The following is a 17,992-nucleotide window of genomic DNA, read 5'->3' as shown; positions in this document are numbered from 1 at the left end:
AAGCTTTTATGAGAATTCACACTGTGAGTCATGAACGAATTCGAAGAATTTCTAAGCTTCTTGTGCAAGGAAAAGCCGAAAAATTTAGTACAACAGATTAAGACTCATACTTGTAGTTTTCCCACTAAGATTGCATATTACATAGGGAACGAGAAGCGTCCATAGACAAAAAAATGAAAGTGTGAATTATGTGTGACCTATTTTGTGCCAAATTTCCTAATAATAATTCAGATAAAATATAAATTTTATTTAAAGATTTTCTAGGTACATTTTTCTTTATCTTTTGGACGTCCAGAGTTCCATTTTTAAACGACATAGCAAAACGCGTGGCCGTTGCGGATTACCTCTACATAAAAGACGTGCAAATAAGTTCTACAATAAAATGACAGAAATTGCAGAGATATGTAAGACAGATGATGCCAGTGTATGTGGCCTGACATTTTTTGACTACATAAAAAAATCTTCAACTTCTACTTTTTACAGAATGACGGTATTTGAATTCGGTTTCGCTAAGTAGAAATCGTTTGATTTCTCTTTTTGTTTCTACTTTTTATTTTATTTACGTCAACTAACCTACAGCATCTTTGGAATTCATAATATACAAAAAACCAAGGGATGTTTTACATCTACCACAAGGGTCAAGCCCGAAAGGATCCCAATGAAGTTGCTTCATTTCTTATGGATTATATATATATATATATATATATATATATATATATATATATATATATATATATATATATATATATATATATATATATATATATATATATATATATATATATATATATATATATCAAGTCTGAAGTGATTACTGCTGTGAAACATCTTCATGTATTCTCTGACAGCAATTTGTAGGACAATGTGGGCGTTAAATTATATAAATATTGACTAACAGAAAAAAAATCAGGTGGTTAGTAATTATTTTTCATGACCTCGTTAATTATACCTGTTGGAAAGGGGGGACTCTTTGATAAATCCTTGCATTTTGTAGTACAAATATTTTTTCGGCTAATTGAGAAAATTATCTTAAGAATAAACAAGAAAAAATCCCGTTAATAATAAATTTTTGAGAATCGTCAAATCAACATATTTCATCCCTGCTGTTAGTTACCACAAACGCAAATTGTTGTAAGGACAAAAGTTAAGCGTCTCGTCAAAATGAAGGTACTCACGGAAAATTAACTTGTTAGTAATAAATGGTGAAAATAGGCCTCGGATTCCCGCTTTTTAGTTTTTATTTGTTATGTTGTGGCTATATTCATTTTCCAGTGCTTTTAAACGAGTTTTAGTAGAAAATTATTCAATACATTCGTTTTGAATTTGTCGCTTGAATTCAAATGTTTTAGTTCAATGCCCTAACACGTGTGCTCCCAGAAACTGCCATTATTTCTTACTATGGGGATACCATGCTACAGAGGTAAAAGTGCAAGGGTAAACCTCAAACGAATTTCTCATATTATATTTCTCTGTGAACACCTAAAACATTATTGCAAAGAAGCACACCGTTTAATAACTTATACCTAGTCGTAAAGAACACGAACATACAGTTTTAGCTGATACGGAAAAGTATTTTTGAACATCGGACGAACAAAATTGAAACAACTGATCACTAATCTTGGTATCCAGCCACTATTTCTTAACAAATAACCCCGATTTTGAAAATATCAAACTGGCTTTAAGATACCAGGTTAGAAAAAAACGGATTCTAAAGAGAAAAACAAAAAAAGACTTTTTTCTTAACGGAATTTTTAGAAAACTCCATTACCAAAAGAAAACAAAACAGAAGAGGCAATTTTTCTTGGCTGAATGTTCAATGATTGGGGCATATCAACAACGACCATGGTTCGCTATACTACAGACTAACTACAGTTTCTTCGCTATACTATACTAGAAACTTTTAATGAACATACAAGTTTTTTATGTGGGGATTTATATAAAAAATGAAGAGACCTACAAAAATTTCACTATCAATAGTGGTACAGCTTTACTAAGAACAAATGCCACTAACTGCCTTATGTAGGTATTATTTTAATACAATTTTTAAATAGCAACATTTTCAAGATTCTCAAGTCTTATACAATAATTTTGAATAAAAACCTGTTCATAGTGTAATATAATAAATTATTTTTTTATGTTCTTTTTCTACTTACATGGTCACTTAATTTAGCCAGAACAAAAACAATCAAGCCAGCTTGCTTTTTTAAGGTCACATTCAAGGACTGAAGTTTTTGGCCAACTCACTTGATCTTCTGCTTGACCCGTGCAAGGACTCTTTGGAACTTAGTAATGGGAAGACGTAGTTTAAAAAAAAAGGAAATAATGTTTAAGGAAAAGTTATAGCGGGCAATTAGTCTGATAATATTTGAACTGTACTTTAACAAAATAAAATGTTAAAAAACAAAAATCTAAAGTTACTCACCTCTTTTTCTCTATTTGATTTGTTTTCTTCCGCAACTGTGGGCTGTTCATCTTCAGTGCTGGTGTTACTTTTCGGCTTAATTTTATGTAAAGTCGAGCTTTTGATAGAACTTTTGCTCCCTTTCTTTTTATCACGATTAATTTTAATCACAGTCTTTAGGGTGCCAGTGTAATTTTCATCCTTGGAGCCCGAGGGCTTTTCCTTAGTCTTTTGTTTCACGAATTCATCCGCTACTTCCGACCTTTGAAGACCTAAAGCCTAAAACGATTTAAAATTTTAATAATACAGAAACTTAATATATAAGCCTATTTCAAACCATGTCTGGTTAATTATGATCTAGCTCTAGTTATCTGATTGATCTGGCTATTATTCAACGAGTAATGTCTCTCCTCTGATCTTTGCACATGCGGTATCCCCAATTTTTTTTTTATATAGTTGGCGATAATCTTTTTTTACTAATGGAATATAAAACCTATTCTAGTTGTTTACAAGAGTATTTAGAAGAACAAATCTCGTAGGGAATTGACCACGTAAGAATGCAAGGACTTATGTAGGCGATACCGAAGCGTTAATAAGTATAACATATAGATCCATAAGGTTTTTGTGACTATTCAAAAGGCATTCAACTCCATCGAATTATGTACAGTGTTAAAGAGTACCTATAAAACGCAAAAATTCAATTCAAGATCCACAAACATCATAAAGCTATAGGAGAATGCAACCATAATTAGAACAAGTTTAGACATCAACCTGAACAAACTACAAAGGCGAGTAAGACAGGGAGACACCACCTCGCCCAAACTCTTTAACCTAGCCCTCAAAGGTATTTTAAAAAAACTAAAATGGAATACAAAAGATACAAATACTGTCTTAATTTACTTAAACTACCTCAGAGTTGCCGATGACATCCTAGCCTAAACACTAGACAGCCTAAAATGAACTATGACAAAGCAAAAGTAATAAGTAAAGAACAAAAAAATATAATACAAAATCATATCAAAGAAAACGTATGAGCACTATGTACAATTAGGTCACGTCATCAAAGTAGTAAAACCAAACTATAACGATGAAATAAAGAGAAGAACACAATGAACTTATTCAAACCCAACTTCCACATAAGTGGAGAAAAATAAGATGCATACTATGCCCGAAATTAGGCTATTAAGGAGACTTTTACTTTCTAAATTTTCAAAAAACCGATTTTTTTACGTAAAAACATTCCTTAGTATTATAGAAATACTGTCCTAAAATTTTATTAAAAAATTCGAAATAGAAACGAAGTTATAGTCGTATTTATAACGGTACGCACCTGAGCTAAAAGTCATTTGTATACAACACCGCGCGCCCCGCTTCACCTGTGCACCTGCAACTCGACAATTGCTTTCTAAAATTTGTTTTATATTATTGAAATTTACGGAAAATTATTATTGTTTTGAAAATCGGAAAAAAGGCCTGGATCGGGTGTTCATTTAAAAGCCGGTCGAAGTAAGAGGACGCGGACGCATTGAAATAAGCATAATATGAAAAGAAAATTCAAGGTAATTAGTTTAGTTCAGAAAACAATTCTGAATTACTCAGTTCCTCAGCAAAATTTAAAATAAAAATACAAATAGGAATAAAAATTAGAGAAATAGCAACGAAATCGGAAAATATCGACGAAGATCGCATTGCTCAAGCCAATAGATGGAGCAGCGAGACATCAAAAGACGGCGAAGTTATGAGAAAAAAAGCTTTGACCGACCATTTACAGATTTCACTAGACAGTGGGGCACTCAATATGCGTTATGCGTAAGAGTACATAATACACCACCCACATGTAGGTGGTGTATTCTGTGGTAAGAGCGTATGTATGGACTGCAAGACGGTATCGCGCGCAGGCCTCTAAGCGCGGCCTGTACTCTCGTCGACATGCTGAAAATTTTACCTGTGCGGTTTTAGGTTTTACGGTTTTACTTGCGACGGCGACGTGTGGCCGGAAGTTCAGTCCAGCAAAAGTTTTCAAGGCGAGTAGATAAAATGAGTAATATATGAAGCATTTCAAAACCATTCCTAATTGAATTTATAGAGCTGTACAAATCTTTGCCTGCAATGTGGAAGGTGAAAAGTAGGGAATATTCCGACAAAAATAAGAAAAACGAAGCATACGCTTTAAAACGTGATAAATGGCTTTACTTATGTCTGGAATAATTTTGAACAATGCTTGATCGGATATTGCTGCTAAAAACCTTAGATCTCTGTAAGCTCGACCAGTTGCTACAAACCTTAACGTACAGGATAATCTTTCATGAGCAGATATAGAACAGCGTATAACAGTATCTTCTTTTTTAATTATAAGTGTCACTAGACGGAGTATATCAGTATAGGCTGTTCTAAGATAATCACGTCAGTCTTCAGGATCTTTTCTCAAATCTTCGATTAAGTTAACATGTGAATGTATGTTTCTCCGTAGGAGCCACTTTTTACTCCACTTACTTCTACGGCGTCGTTGGTACTTTGGTTTGTTTGTTGCTTTTTTGTTAATAAACAATACAATAATGCTTTCATTAAAAAACCTCTACGGTACTTTTGTCATCGAGTCGAGCTCTCAAAACACTGAAATTTGAAATTTGCGCAGTCCAGCTTTTACGTAAGCTTCACGTGTAGACCACGTACAGTGTTCCATTTTTTTTTGTTCCGTCATTATCTGCACGGTGTTGAACTGAATGGATCAACAGTTATCATTTCGGCGCCAAATAAAAAACATTTTGAAATTAATTACGAAAAATTTTTTTTCGGTCTAAAAATATGGTTTATGAAAATTATAGTCGACTTAAGGATTATTGTAAAGCCATGATAGTACATAATAAAAAAGAGTGTAACTATAGTATGTCTACAATATTTATAGTGTGGTTGCTAACACTGCGAGGAACAAGGCCCAGCTGTGCTTAAACCAGACATCAGACAGGGTTACAGTACAAACCAAATAAAATGTCTTCACCCCCTCTAAAATCATATACAGCCAGACATATACAATTTTTCTTATCTCATATGCCAACAACGGTACAAATCATCCAAGAGAGATTAAAAACCTACACCTAAAAAAATAAAAAATACCAGAAGAGCAGACGGAATTTACCAAAGATAAAAGCACGAGAGTATCATCCCTATCAAGGAAATTCAATATCCCGTTTTATCTGCTCAAAAACGAGATTAACCCAATGTTGGACACAGAGAATCGGAAAGGAGAAAGATACACACCACTGAAATGTTCTGATGAAGAAAAGTGTTATGAATTCCACGTTCATAGAACAAATAATTCGATTCTATAGAATACGATGACCCTTGCACTCCATGTAGGGGACCAAGCCTGAAGAGTAGATCCATCGATAACTAGTGAATTAACTTAATCAATAACTGAATTTGTATTAAAAATTTTACTAACCTTCAAAATACTCTCCTTTTCGGCTATATCCTCCGAAGCTTTTTCCAAATTGAGATTATAGTCTTCTACAGTATTTTCAGTAATCACAGCATTAATATTCTCAGTCGATATGGTATTCAAATTTTCTTCCTCTACTTCTGATTTTTGTTCCTCCATTGGTTCTGTCACAGTCTCGGCAACAACTTCGTTATCCTCTTCTTGCAACATTTCTTCCTCGTTAACAACATCTTTTACTTCTACATCCTCAGTAGCCTCCGTGTACGGTGGTTCTTCTGGTTCAAGTAGTTTTTCTTCTTCTTTAGGTCCGATTTCTGGTAAAACTTCTGGTTCTAAAATTGGTGCTTCAATATCTAATTGGTTTTCATCAACAGACTCTGACTGTAAATCTTCAACCATCACCAATTTATCACATTCCATAGGTTCCGCGTCATCAATTTTAGTATCAGATTCTGTGGTAACAGGCACTTCTAATTCCTGCTCCACCTCTGGGTAACTGTTACATTCAATATTTTCTTCTTCAGCTTTCTCTGTCGTTTCAGGTTTTACTTCTTCAGCTTTCTCTGTCATTTCAGGTTTTACTTCTTCAGTTTTCTCTGTTATTTCAGAGTTTACTTCTTCAGTTTTCTCTGTTGTTTCAGGTTTTACTTCTTCAGCTTTCTCTGTCGTTTCAGGTTTTACTTCTTCTGAAATATTAATTAAAGTATCTTGGGTGATAATGTCTGTAGATTTAACTACGTCATCTACTATTTTTTCCTCAGTATCTACATTATCTGTAGTTTCTGTTACCGTTTCAGCAACATCAGTCACTGCCGTACAACACTCCTGAGTGTTTTCTATAAGAGGTGGAGCCTCGTCAGCAATTTTTTCGCTGATTTCTGGTTCAATTATGAGACTATCTTTAATGATTGTTTCCGGTTTACCCTGTGACGGTGTTGAGCTCCTTTTGCCGTAAAATCGTGAGCTAACTACTGTTCCAACTTTAAATTTGGTACTCTTTTTTAGGTCTACTTCGTTAAAAGCTTGTTTCATTATATCTAGTAAAGCGTCCTTTTCCGGTAGAATATTAGTTGATTCTGTTTTTATAGTTACATTATTATAATTGGAATTAGTGTCTACTAGAGCTAAGCTATCAATTGGTCCATTAGAGGCAGTGCTTATGCTAGGCTTAGTATCAGTTTCATCTTTTAAGGCTTCGTTACTTTCAGTTCCGTGTACGGACGATAAGTCTGAAAAGCTACTATCTGACTCATAGCCTGATAATTTAAAACCTACTTCGCTACCCATTTCAGAACCTAGCCGTCTTCTTTTTTTTACTTCCAAGTCTAGTCCATCTAATAAACCTAATTTTAATTTTCTCTGCTTTCCATTTCTTAGGATTCTGGCTGGGGAATCAGATCTTGTACTATACGGACTAGATCTATTACTAGTACCTTCTGGTTTTCCTTTCCGTTTCGCCCGTGGACTAAGGCTTCTGGGAAGATGATTAAAAATGTTAAGAGTATCAGTCGTATCCCCTTGGCTAAACGGACATTTTTCAATACTATGCCGCCTTCCGATGGCTCGGTTTTTCTTTTTTAACGTAGCTACGTTCAGATCTAACATTTCTATTATTTTCTCAGCAGAGGAGTCAAATTTAACAGGAGCATTTTCTAAATTTTCTTTTTTGATTATATTACTGTTTAATAAATCTAACTTTATTTTCTTTATATTCTTTTTAGGTTTCGATATTATATCACTCTTGGAAGACTCGGACAAATCATCTGCTTCTACCTTGATATCCTCTGCTTTAATAAGAAACGATAAGTCCTTCATGACATCTTCTATTGTCTCCTTTTGAACCTTTGGCTTTCTACCACGCTTCTTTCCTTGCTTTGGAATAGGTGGTACGTTGTCTGTAGATGTTGAATTATCTTCCAATTCCACTTTAATAGCATTAACGTCCAACAATTCCGTGGTTTCGGATTGGGTTTTCTGTTTCTTAGGTCCTCGTTTCTTAGGTTGTTTCTTAACGTTTTCATCCAATGGAAATATCGGTTCTAAGACAGGAGGATTGTCCTCTAATTCTTTAACAACCTTCAATTTCTTTTTCCTGAACCGTTTTTCTTTTACACCGTTTTTAAGAAGTTTATTTTTGCTCTCTGCACTTTTAGTAGAGTGAAGCGCAGCTTTAGCTAGAGGGTTAAGTCTAAGTGGTTTTCTTCCTTTGGCTTTCAGCGTGACTCCTAGTAAAGGTTTCTTCACTATACTCTTAGGGATATTTTTGGCTATTCTTTTACCTATTGACTTGGGTGTACCGGCAGTTTTTGGTACGTCGGCCGTTGCTTCATTCTTCGATTGCGCCTTTTCCGACGCCACTACCTCCTTAGGTGAGGTCGCAGGAGCATTTTTTCTGTTAACTCTAGTTGCCATGACATTGGGATGGTTTCCTCAAAGACCTGCAAAAATAAAATAATTGTAATTAAAATGTGTATAAATTATAAATGTATATACAAGTTATAAATCTTGAAGTACTTTCTCTGGAATGTTTAAGAATATTTATTTGTTTATTTAATCAATAGACTCATAGTACTGTCAAGTGCAGTTTAACTGCATTTCATAATTCATTACAACACAATTTTATAATAATATTTACAATATAATTTTAATTTACAAATTTATATTTAGTGTTTTCATATTATTATCCAGATTTAGCCGTAAGGCTCTTACTCCTTTAACGATCAAAGACTTTTATTTCAACCATTTTTCGCTAAAATGTATAAGAATCGTTTTATAAGCAAAAAATCATTTTTTTTCACTTTTTATGATTGTTAAAAAACAAAATCAAAATCAGTTGTACGTATTTAAGTATTCAGCTATCAGTCATATACCTTTCTGAACCTTCAAAAACCTGTATAAGATTTTTACGTGAAATCGATGATTTTTCAGATATACTGGGGATAGTCCCCAGCTGTAGAGAAAACATGCATTAATTATTAGTGAATTTTTGAAAACAGTACAGCGTTATAAAGGGCAATGCCTGGAGTAACCTCCAACTCCAAACTGTTGGTTAATTTTTTATGGCATTTTTAAGATTCAAAAATCGATGTTTTTTGATTATTTTTATTGTATCAAATCAATATACCAATTACGGTAATATGAGCAGAATATTGAATTGAAGTACATAAAAAAAGCTTTAAAATGACCTATGAAATATATGCTATATTAAATTTATCCAAATGGGTTATGCAAAATTAATGATGTTAATAAACAAATGAAAATGTTAATAAACAATGGAAAATGTTTATGCAAATAGTTTCTATCTTCAATTACTGCTTTCAGGAAAAAACAGTAATATCAAATAAAATAAAGGTAACATATAACAGCATATAACTGAAACAGTGTAAACAACTCGTTCATTATTTATTAGTGCTTAGCGGGATAGATACTAAATATGTGGAACAGTATCAGCAAACAAAATTAAATTGCAACAAAAAGTCATGAAAGTTGCAGTATTATAGGTATCGAATTAAAAACAGTGATAATAAATCTAAATGTTTATGGCAGATAGTCAGGCAAATAAGAGGTACTAATCAAACGGCAAATAGTTTAAAAATATCTGATCGTGATATACCAACTATAAAGTTTAGAGCAACATAACACTAAATATTAATACTATGTCGCTCATTCGGAAGAAAAGTGACACAAATCAAAAAATACATAATTCCATTTATCTTGTTAAATTGATTCCAAATATCCTATACTGTTACCAGAAAAATGCCACATAGATATCTACTACCGAAAGATTGCGGTAGTGTCATTATTCCTTTGGTGCTAAAATGAATACTTTTATTCGGGAAGAATGACACTTTTGAGTTGGGATCTGACGTTCGAAGTGAACGTATCGATTTTTATCAAGAAAACCGTTATATTTTGAGAAGTGTCCTCTATTTTTCGGCGTTTCGACGAAAAAGTGACCTATTTAGATTTGTGTCGTTTTTCTTGAAAAGGTGAGTAGGTTTCTTATTACATTTTTAATAAAATATAGTCATATTTTGAGTTATGTAATTATTCATGAAGTATTTGATAAAATATATTTTACGTTTTTGTTTTTTTCTATATGTGACATTATTCTTGAAAAAATAGATTTACTATTTATCGTCACTGTTGAAATATTTAGAGAAATGACTTTTTTCTCGTATATTCATCTACTTTTTTGTAAATAACTAAACATTTTAATTCTTAATTAGTGGTGGACAGAATCAAATACCTGCTTATAAGTTGATTTAAAAAATAAAATACTTTTTTAAATTCTTCAATTATTCCTGATTTGTTTAATGTTTATATTCGTTAAAGTCTCTTACATTCAGTGAAATATGTTTACAGAATTGGTCGTTTTGATGATCTTGAGAATAAGCATGTTTTCTTTATTGAATGAGGAATTCTAATTAAAAATAAATATTAGTATCAGTTTTGCAGTCGTATTCGTTTTTTTTTTGTATGGGAAAAAATATTCATCATGTTCATAGTTTATTATATTATTTGACCTCCAAAAATATTTTTGGGTTTATTAAAACAAATTTCAGCAATTATGTTTAAAAATAATTTTAATTATACTTTTAGATACCTTACCACAACAGATCTCACCTTCTTGTTAAAATGGCCAATAACTATAAGCCAGAAATTATGAAATAGAAAACCCTATTGTGCTTGTATTTAACACGGACATATCATGTTAAAGTCGACGAAAACATAAAAAATGATATCAGAGAACACATTAAATCAATACTCAGAGTGGAAAGCCACTATTGACGTACCAAAACTGAAAAGCAATATATCCTCCTGAGACCTGATGTCCAATTAAATGGACATTTACGTTTTATATATTTTTTTGGAAAGAACTAAATTTACAGCGCCGAGTCGCACGGTCCATCGTAGTGTATATACAAGTGACCCTGACAACAGCGCGCCGTATTACTGTGACCACATTATAACTTAGTTAACTTGTTAATCTCAAGTGACAAAAATGGTGGGCAGTTATAGAAAAACAATTGATGGTAAGTAGCTAATTTTATTAGATTAACCTAAATGTTGCTTAGTCTAATAACTTAGGATATTATAAATGCATTCATGCGATGTAGTTGTCTTATCAAACCATTTTTAAATTGTTTTTTATCTAAAACGGGGATGTCCTTTTTTATGGACGTCAGGTCCTTAGGCATACATAAAATATTATATTGGACTTTTTTGTTTCAGCTGTGTTTGGTAATAAAAAATATTTAAGACCCGAAGTTAACATTGAAAGACTTCTTGAATGCCTGGAAAATTCAGATATAGACGTTTCAGATTCTGAAAACTCTGATGGCGGCTTTGATCCAAATGAAGAATCGTATCAGCCTCAGCAATCAGATTCGGCCCAACATACAGATGATGAACAAGATACAGAAATGCCACCCGAAGATGAATTAGATAACGTGCCACTCAGTGAACGAAAAAAAAAAAGGAGAACCGAAATACATGGAAAAAAATGGGTGTTTTTGTCCCTCAGGTTATAGACTTTACTGGAATTGTCGATACAGTCTACGAGAGGCAAAATTGGAAAGTTGAAAACTATGTCGATATGTATTTTGATGATTCAGATTTTGAGAATATTTGTAATTGTACAAATATTAAATTTTTGCAAGAAAAAGGAAAACCTTTGAACGTTACTCTAACGGAGGTGAAAAAATTTTTTGGAATATCTATTCTAATGTCCTGTCTGAATTATCCACAAATTAGAATGTTTTGGGCTAAGACAACAAAAGTCAACAGCATTGCACAAGCCATGACTCGTGATAGATATTTTCAAATCAGGAGCAACTTAAAAGTAGTTATTGACGCTGATGTGCCTCAAGATCAAAGAAATGCTGACAAATTATTTAAGATCCGGCCTTTAGTTGACAGAATACGAAGAGGTTGCTTGACACTTCCAAGATACAATGAGGTTGCTGTGGACGAACAAATGATACCTTTTACGGGCTTGTGTAACATGAAACAATTTGTTCGAGGTAAACCTAACCGAGAAGGATTAAAAAATTTTGTCTGTGCCACTCCCAAAGGATTAATATTAGACTTCGATATTTATCAAGGGAAAAATACATTTCTGCAGAATGATGATGATGTTAAGAAGTTAGATGTTGGTCCATCAGCAGTTATTAAGTTATCTACAACGTTATTAGAAGGAACACATGTGTTCATCGATAGATATTTCACCACCTTACCTTTACTTGAGTACATGTTAAACAAAAATATTTTTTTAACTGGTACAATAATGAGATCCAGAATACCCAAAGCAGTTCATGTAACATCGGATAAGGTGACGACTCGATTGGGTCGTGGTTCATCTGAGCAGGATGTAAGAGCTGATGGAAAAATTAACATAGTCCAATGGTATGATATGAAATCAGTTATGCTAGCGTCAACTGCATTGCAAATAGAACCTTCAGATGAATGTAAGCGGTGGTCAAAAAAGGACTCCCGATATATTGAGGTACCTACACCAAACATTGTTAAAAAGTATAATGAATGCATGGGGGGAATAGATTTAATTGACAGGATGATAAGTTATTATAGAATGGGAGCTAGAAGTAAAAAATGGACAGTCAAAACCATTTTTCACTTATTTGATCTTGCGATTGCCAATTCTTGGATTCTATACAGAGATGACCATAAGCAACTTGGTGATGCTAATAAAACCGTTATGAAGTTCCTGGAATTTAAAATAGCTGTTTCCGAGTTGCTCCTTAAAGACAACATTTCTGAAAATTCTGATTTTGGGAACACTTCAACATTAGTAACTAGAAACAGTTCCAATCCTAGACCATCACTTCAAACTTCTACTAAAAGAAAGATACAACACATCCTGCAATGGCATCCGAGTTAAAAAATTCTGTTAGATGCAAGCTTCCAGGTTGCAAGGGTAAAACAAAAGTTTATTGTGAATCATGTGACATATTTTTATGTTTAACTGGAAATAACAATTGCTTTAAACAGTTTCATTTATAATAATTTTGTATTGATGCGATCCTGATGTCCTTTTGAATGGACATAATTTGTTTCATATTTAACAACAAAATAAAAATTTAGAAAAATTTACATGTGTTTTTATAATCAACATCATACGAATTTTACTATTTAATCAAAAAAAAACAAAAAGAATCAGCTCAGGTCTCAGGAGGATATAGGAGGTAAAACAATTGCGGAGCTATATAGGGATCATACTAAAATTTGTGAAGAGAAAAATCAACCGTTTGGAAATTACATGTTGTACGCTTGTATTTTTAACGAAGAATTTAATCTGTCTTTCTTTGTATCAAAGAAAGACCAGTGCGAAGTAAGTGTTGGTTATACTAACGTCACGGAAAAGGAGAAAAGGGGTCTAAAGATCAAGTATGACGTGCATCGTATAGAATAGAAACAGATTTATCTCGTAAAGAAGAGGAAAACGATAAAAGTTCTAACAACACGGTTGCAGTCTATGATCTACACGCGGTTTTACCATGCCCCTCTGAAGAAGCCTCATCCTTCTATTATGTTTCCGAAGTGAACGTTTATAATCTAACTGTCTGCAACATTCAAACTAAAAATGTTCAATGTTACGTGTGGCATGATGGAGAGGCTCTAAGAGGAGTAAATGAAATAGGTTCATGTATACTAAAATACCTCAATAGTTTAGAAAAAAAGAGAAAAATAGGAATACTATATTTTTTTCTGATAACTGTGCCGGCCGACAAAAAAAAAACGTTTTATGATAGCTGCATACGAATACGCCATTTTGAATATCGATGAGCTGCAGAGCACATAAGTTTTTGATTACAGGACACAGTCAGAATCAGGGAGATAGTGCTCATTCAGTTACGCCAAACGCCAGAACCAAATTCAAATGCCAAATTCAGAACGCCAAATTAAAAGATCAAAAAGGTCAGGACCTGTATATATCCCTGATCAGTATGTGACGCTTGTACGCACTGCTATAAAATCTGGAAAACCATACAAATTTGATGAAATTTGTCATCAAGACATTTTTGAAAATCACAAAAGAATTCTCTGGAATATTGTTTTATAAAACCTCTTACCAGCAAGAACATTTTGATAGGTTGTTAATATTGAATTAAAGAAAAAAAATATCAAACCAAAATTGAAAAAGGTTTACAAAAATAAAGTAGGTTTATCAGAAAAAAAATAAAAAGGGCTGATGTCATTATTTAAAAAAAATTGTATCCCCAAGTGATATTTGCCATTTTATGAGTCTTTGTAGATTACCTACTATGTACTTACCTGTTATATTTAAGTATTTTCGTTTTATCGAGTGTTAGACATAAAATGTTTATTTGCATTTATAGGTTTAATATTTTTTTATACTAGTAAGATAATTTCTATATATTATTATAAATAAAATTTCATTTCTCAAGTTAATACTTTCATTATTTTTAAAAAAGTGACCAACATCTTAAAAGAAATGAAAGAAAGATGTAAATCAAAATTTTTATCTTTTTTTCTTTGTTAAATCAGATATCCTATTTTTTTTCGTTTTTGATTTAAAAATTTTAGCAATTACCGTGTAAAACTGACAGTTAAATTAAGATCTAAAAAACTATTTTTGTCTCTCCTGAAAAATTATGTTTTTTGACTTGTGACACTGTTCTTCCGGATGAGCGATGTATCTAACACCACTAACCATTAATGAGGTAATAGTTTTAATACAAAAGTTGAAGAATAAACATAGTTTAGGCTATGATAATATATCAAATAGCTTAATAAAATTTTGTACCTTTGAGTTAGCAACACCAATGTGTCGTTTGATTAATAATACATTCCCAACAGGTGTATTTCCCGATTCACTGAAAGTGGCATTAGTCAAACCTCTGTTTAAGAAGGGTTATCCTGAACTTCTGGAAAATTATTGTCCTATCAGTCTGCTCCCTTCGTTCTTCAAATTCTTTGAATCAGCGATGTGTGTGAGGTTTCTCAACTTTTTCTATTCTCAAAATTTATTAAGTCTGGTAAACTTGTTTCTGGCTAGTTTTGATCTCATACTACCGAAAAATCGTTATAAACAAATTCGATTGTTTTTTTACACCTAAACTTATACATCAAAAATTGATCAAATTTAATTTTTCAAAATTCATTTTAAAGCTTATAATCATAGCTTTAAAATGAGGTGCTTTAAGTCTTTTCTTTTTACTTTGAGCAAAAGCAAAGCTATAAGCAAAAATGTCTGATATACTCGATAATTTGTTATTTTTTAATAATAAATTTGCAATATTTCCGCTTCTAATGGCCCGATTTTAATTTTAGGTTTATTTGATGTGTTTTTTTAAAGAAACTAAACATCATGATTTGAAAAAGGGTACATACATCTTTATTAGTTGACTTTAAACAATTAAATTGTAAATAATAAATTCCTGCCGGAAAATTCGGATTATTGTGTTGAAGATTCGGATTCAGCGGGTCTAAATATATAAAAATCGGTTGTAAAATCTCATGGACCTTAATCGACCACGAAACCCCCCTTTGTCCCTAGACTATTATGTATTATCTACATATCAAACAAAATTAAATAATTAATTCTTACTCCGCTTTATTTTTGTACACATTGTATAAAATTTCAAAACCCGAAAAGCTTTACTCAATGCTTGTAATCCCACAAAATTACAATCATCACAACCATAATGTCCATTCCAATTAATGAATAATCTTTTATGGCATTAAAATACATTTAAAATCACTTTTATGTCCTTTCATGATAGTATTTTATTTAGATTAACGTTAAAACAGCTTATTTTATTGTATTGAATAATTTCAGTTTGATCGTTTTATTTATTTGAACCGTTATTTGAGTTTGTAGGTCGAGACAGAATCAAGGCTGGAGAAATTAGGGCAAGAGTTATGCGTACTAGAGCCAGCTAATGATAAATAATGGAAACATTTAATATTAGTATGTGGAAGATATTTACTGTTAAAATAAATAAATAAACGTATAGTTGATGTAATTAGATGAAATTGGTTAATCAGATAAATAAATACTCTTTCTAAATGTTCATAAAATGTATTAACAATTTCGAGACAAATGATTCCGTTATAATGCATTGTTACTACCTAGTCCAAACTGTAGAGGCAAAATGAATGGTTTTGAGCATTAATTACTAATTAGTGAATTCTTGAAACGAGCACAGCGTTATGAAGGGCAGTACCTAGAGTAACCTCCAAGTATTAAATATTCCTTTTTTATGGCACTTTTAAGGTGCAGAAAATGGGTTTTTGATTATTTTGATTATATCAAATCAATATCTTAGTGTAAAATAATGCACAATATTGAATGAGAGTCCATAAAAAAGCTTTAATTTGTACTGTACTACATTAAATTTGATCTGTGCTCCTTATGCAGTACACACATTTTTAACTCATTCTGTCTTAAAGCCACAGTCAAGATAAATATTAATAGTATATTACTTTATGAGGCGGAGAAGCACTTTTCTTGACGCGCCCGATATTACTCGCCGAACGAAGTGAGGCGCGTAATAGAGGGCAAGTCAAGAAAAGTCGCTTCTTTGCCGAATAAAGTATACTATTTTTTCTTCAAACGTAGCAATTTTTAACCATAAATAGTACAATTCATACGCTATTTTTACTCGAAATTAACTGTGACAACTATCAAAGTCGTCTAGATGTTAGAAATTAAAATAATTAAGTCGTCGGTGGGATTTGGGTCTCCCTGGTTACAGTTGTTTGACAGTTGTTTGCAATTATTAAAGACAGCTTATTGTTGTTGCAACCGCAAGCGCAAATTTAGTGCAAAAATGGAAAACCTAAACGAAATTGAGTCCGCGGCTAATGATGCAGTAGCACGTTTGGGGCCCTTCAAGTCCGGAATACAGTATCGGTTAGCGTACAAGCACTTCCAAGAGTAGTGCGATACAAGAGGAGTACGGCAAGTTACCGAAGACGTTTTACTGGCATATTTTAATATAATGGAAAATGAAAATAAATTACGTGCCTTTCTGAAAAAAACAAGCGAAGGATATACTGCAAAGAAGTTTTCACTAAAGACGAGTTTGATAAATTTTTGTTTGAAGCGCCAGATAAGTTGTATTTAGGATTAAAGGTAAAAAAAAATTATATTGCAAAGAGACAATATTCTAATTATAACTTTTGTATTCATAATATGGAGAAGAATAGAGCAACAATGTGTTTTTGGGATGCAAGTGTAGGAAAACGGGAATCAGGAGAAATTTCCTCCTCATTATTTCGCTACATTCAGAATAATTTTGAAATCCTGGGTCCACATCAGGAGAGAAAACTTAAAGTATGGTCTGATAGGTGTGTAGGCCAGAACAATAATTGGGGGATGGCAGCTTTGTATCATTACCTTGTTTCATTGCGTTATTTCACAGAGGTCAATCAGAAATTTCTATACTTCTGACTTATGTTATTGCAAAAAACAGCTTTCTTGGATAAAGAAATAGAATAAAATTGATATAATTTAATGAATCGCTTTAAAATTTTTATCACATATTAAGCACTCAAGACCCAACTTTGAGCAAAATTTCAAAGCCTTAAAACAATTTTTGCAATACTTCTAAATCAATTAATTTGATTTATAACTATTTATTTTTATTTAAAAAACGCCAAAAAGTACATTTTTTCACACTAATCTGTTTATAAATACAAATTATCGATAAAACTCATTTAGGAAATTGTTAGAGTATGTTTGTATAAGTATTATACATCAAACAAACCTTTCAGTACCCTACTTTTTCACGACAAAAACCTTATTACTCTAAACTATGGACCTGGATTGGCGCATTTGATTTGCACCTCGTACAATTAGTATATCACGTTACATTTATGAGTCATCCTACCCAATTTCTAGTCAGAGTATAAATCCTTGAGGAACTTCCAACTACACTTTCAAAAATGATCTAATACTTATGTCATTATATCATCATCACCATCATCGTGTAGTGCTATAATTCTGGGATCTTGGCTGACTATACCTTTATATTTTTAAAATTAAAAAAATGGTCTGTTACATAATATATTTTTCCGTTTGTCTGATGCACACTGTATAGAAAAAAAAAATGTTAAAATGGTACGTATGTTCAACAAGTTCAGGACTTTTTGCCCTGCTTTAA

General features: G+C 32.4%; 1 protein-coding gene across 8 annotated transcripts in view; it reads right to left on the bottom strand.

The window, feature by feature from the left end:
- The window catches only part of east (enhanced adult sensory threshold), a 158,957-nt gene that overhangs the window by 46,612 nt on the left and 94,353 nt on the right, over positions 1-17,992 (bottom strand). For all 8 annotated transcript variants that reach the window (XM_072527387.1, XM_072527383.1, XM_072527385.1 and 5 more), the window contains 2 exons: positions 5,844-8,278; positions 2,423-2,680 (listed from right to left, as the gene is read on the bottom strand). In XM_072527387.1, coding sequence (XP_072383488.1) covers positions 2,423-2,680; positions 5,844-8,252 — 2,667 coding nt within the window. In that variant the 5' untranslated portion in view covers positions 8,253-8,278. The remainder of the gene's footprint in view (positions 1-2,422; positions 2,681-5,843; positions 8,279-17,992) is intronic.

The sequence above is a fragment of the Diabrotica undecimpunctata genome, chromosome 3 (genome assembly GCF_040954645.1).
Source record: "Diabrotica undecimpunctata isolate CICGRU chromosome 3, icDiaUnde3, whole genome shotgun sequence".
NCBI lineage: Eukaryota > Metazoa > Arthropoda > Insecta > Coleoptera > Chrysomelidae > Diabrotica > Diabrotica undecimpunctata.
Note: the sequence above shows the minus strand (reverse complement) of the source record. Positions and strands in the feature narration are given on the sequence as shown.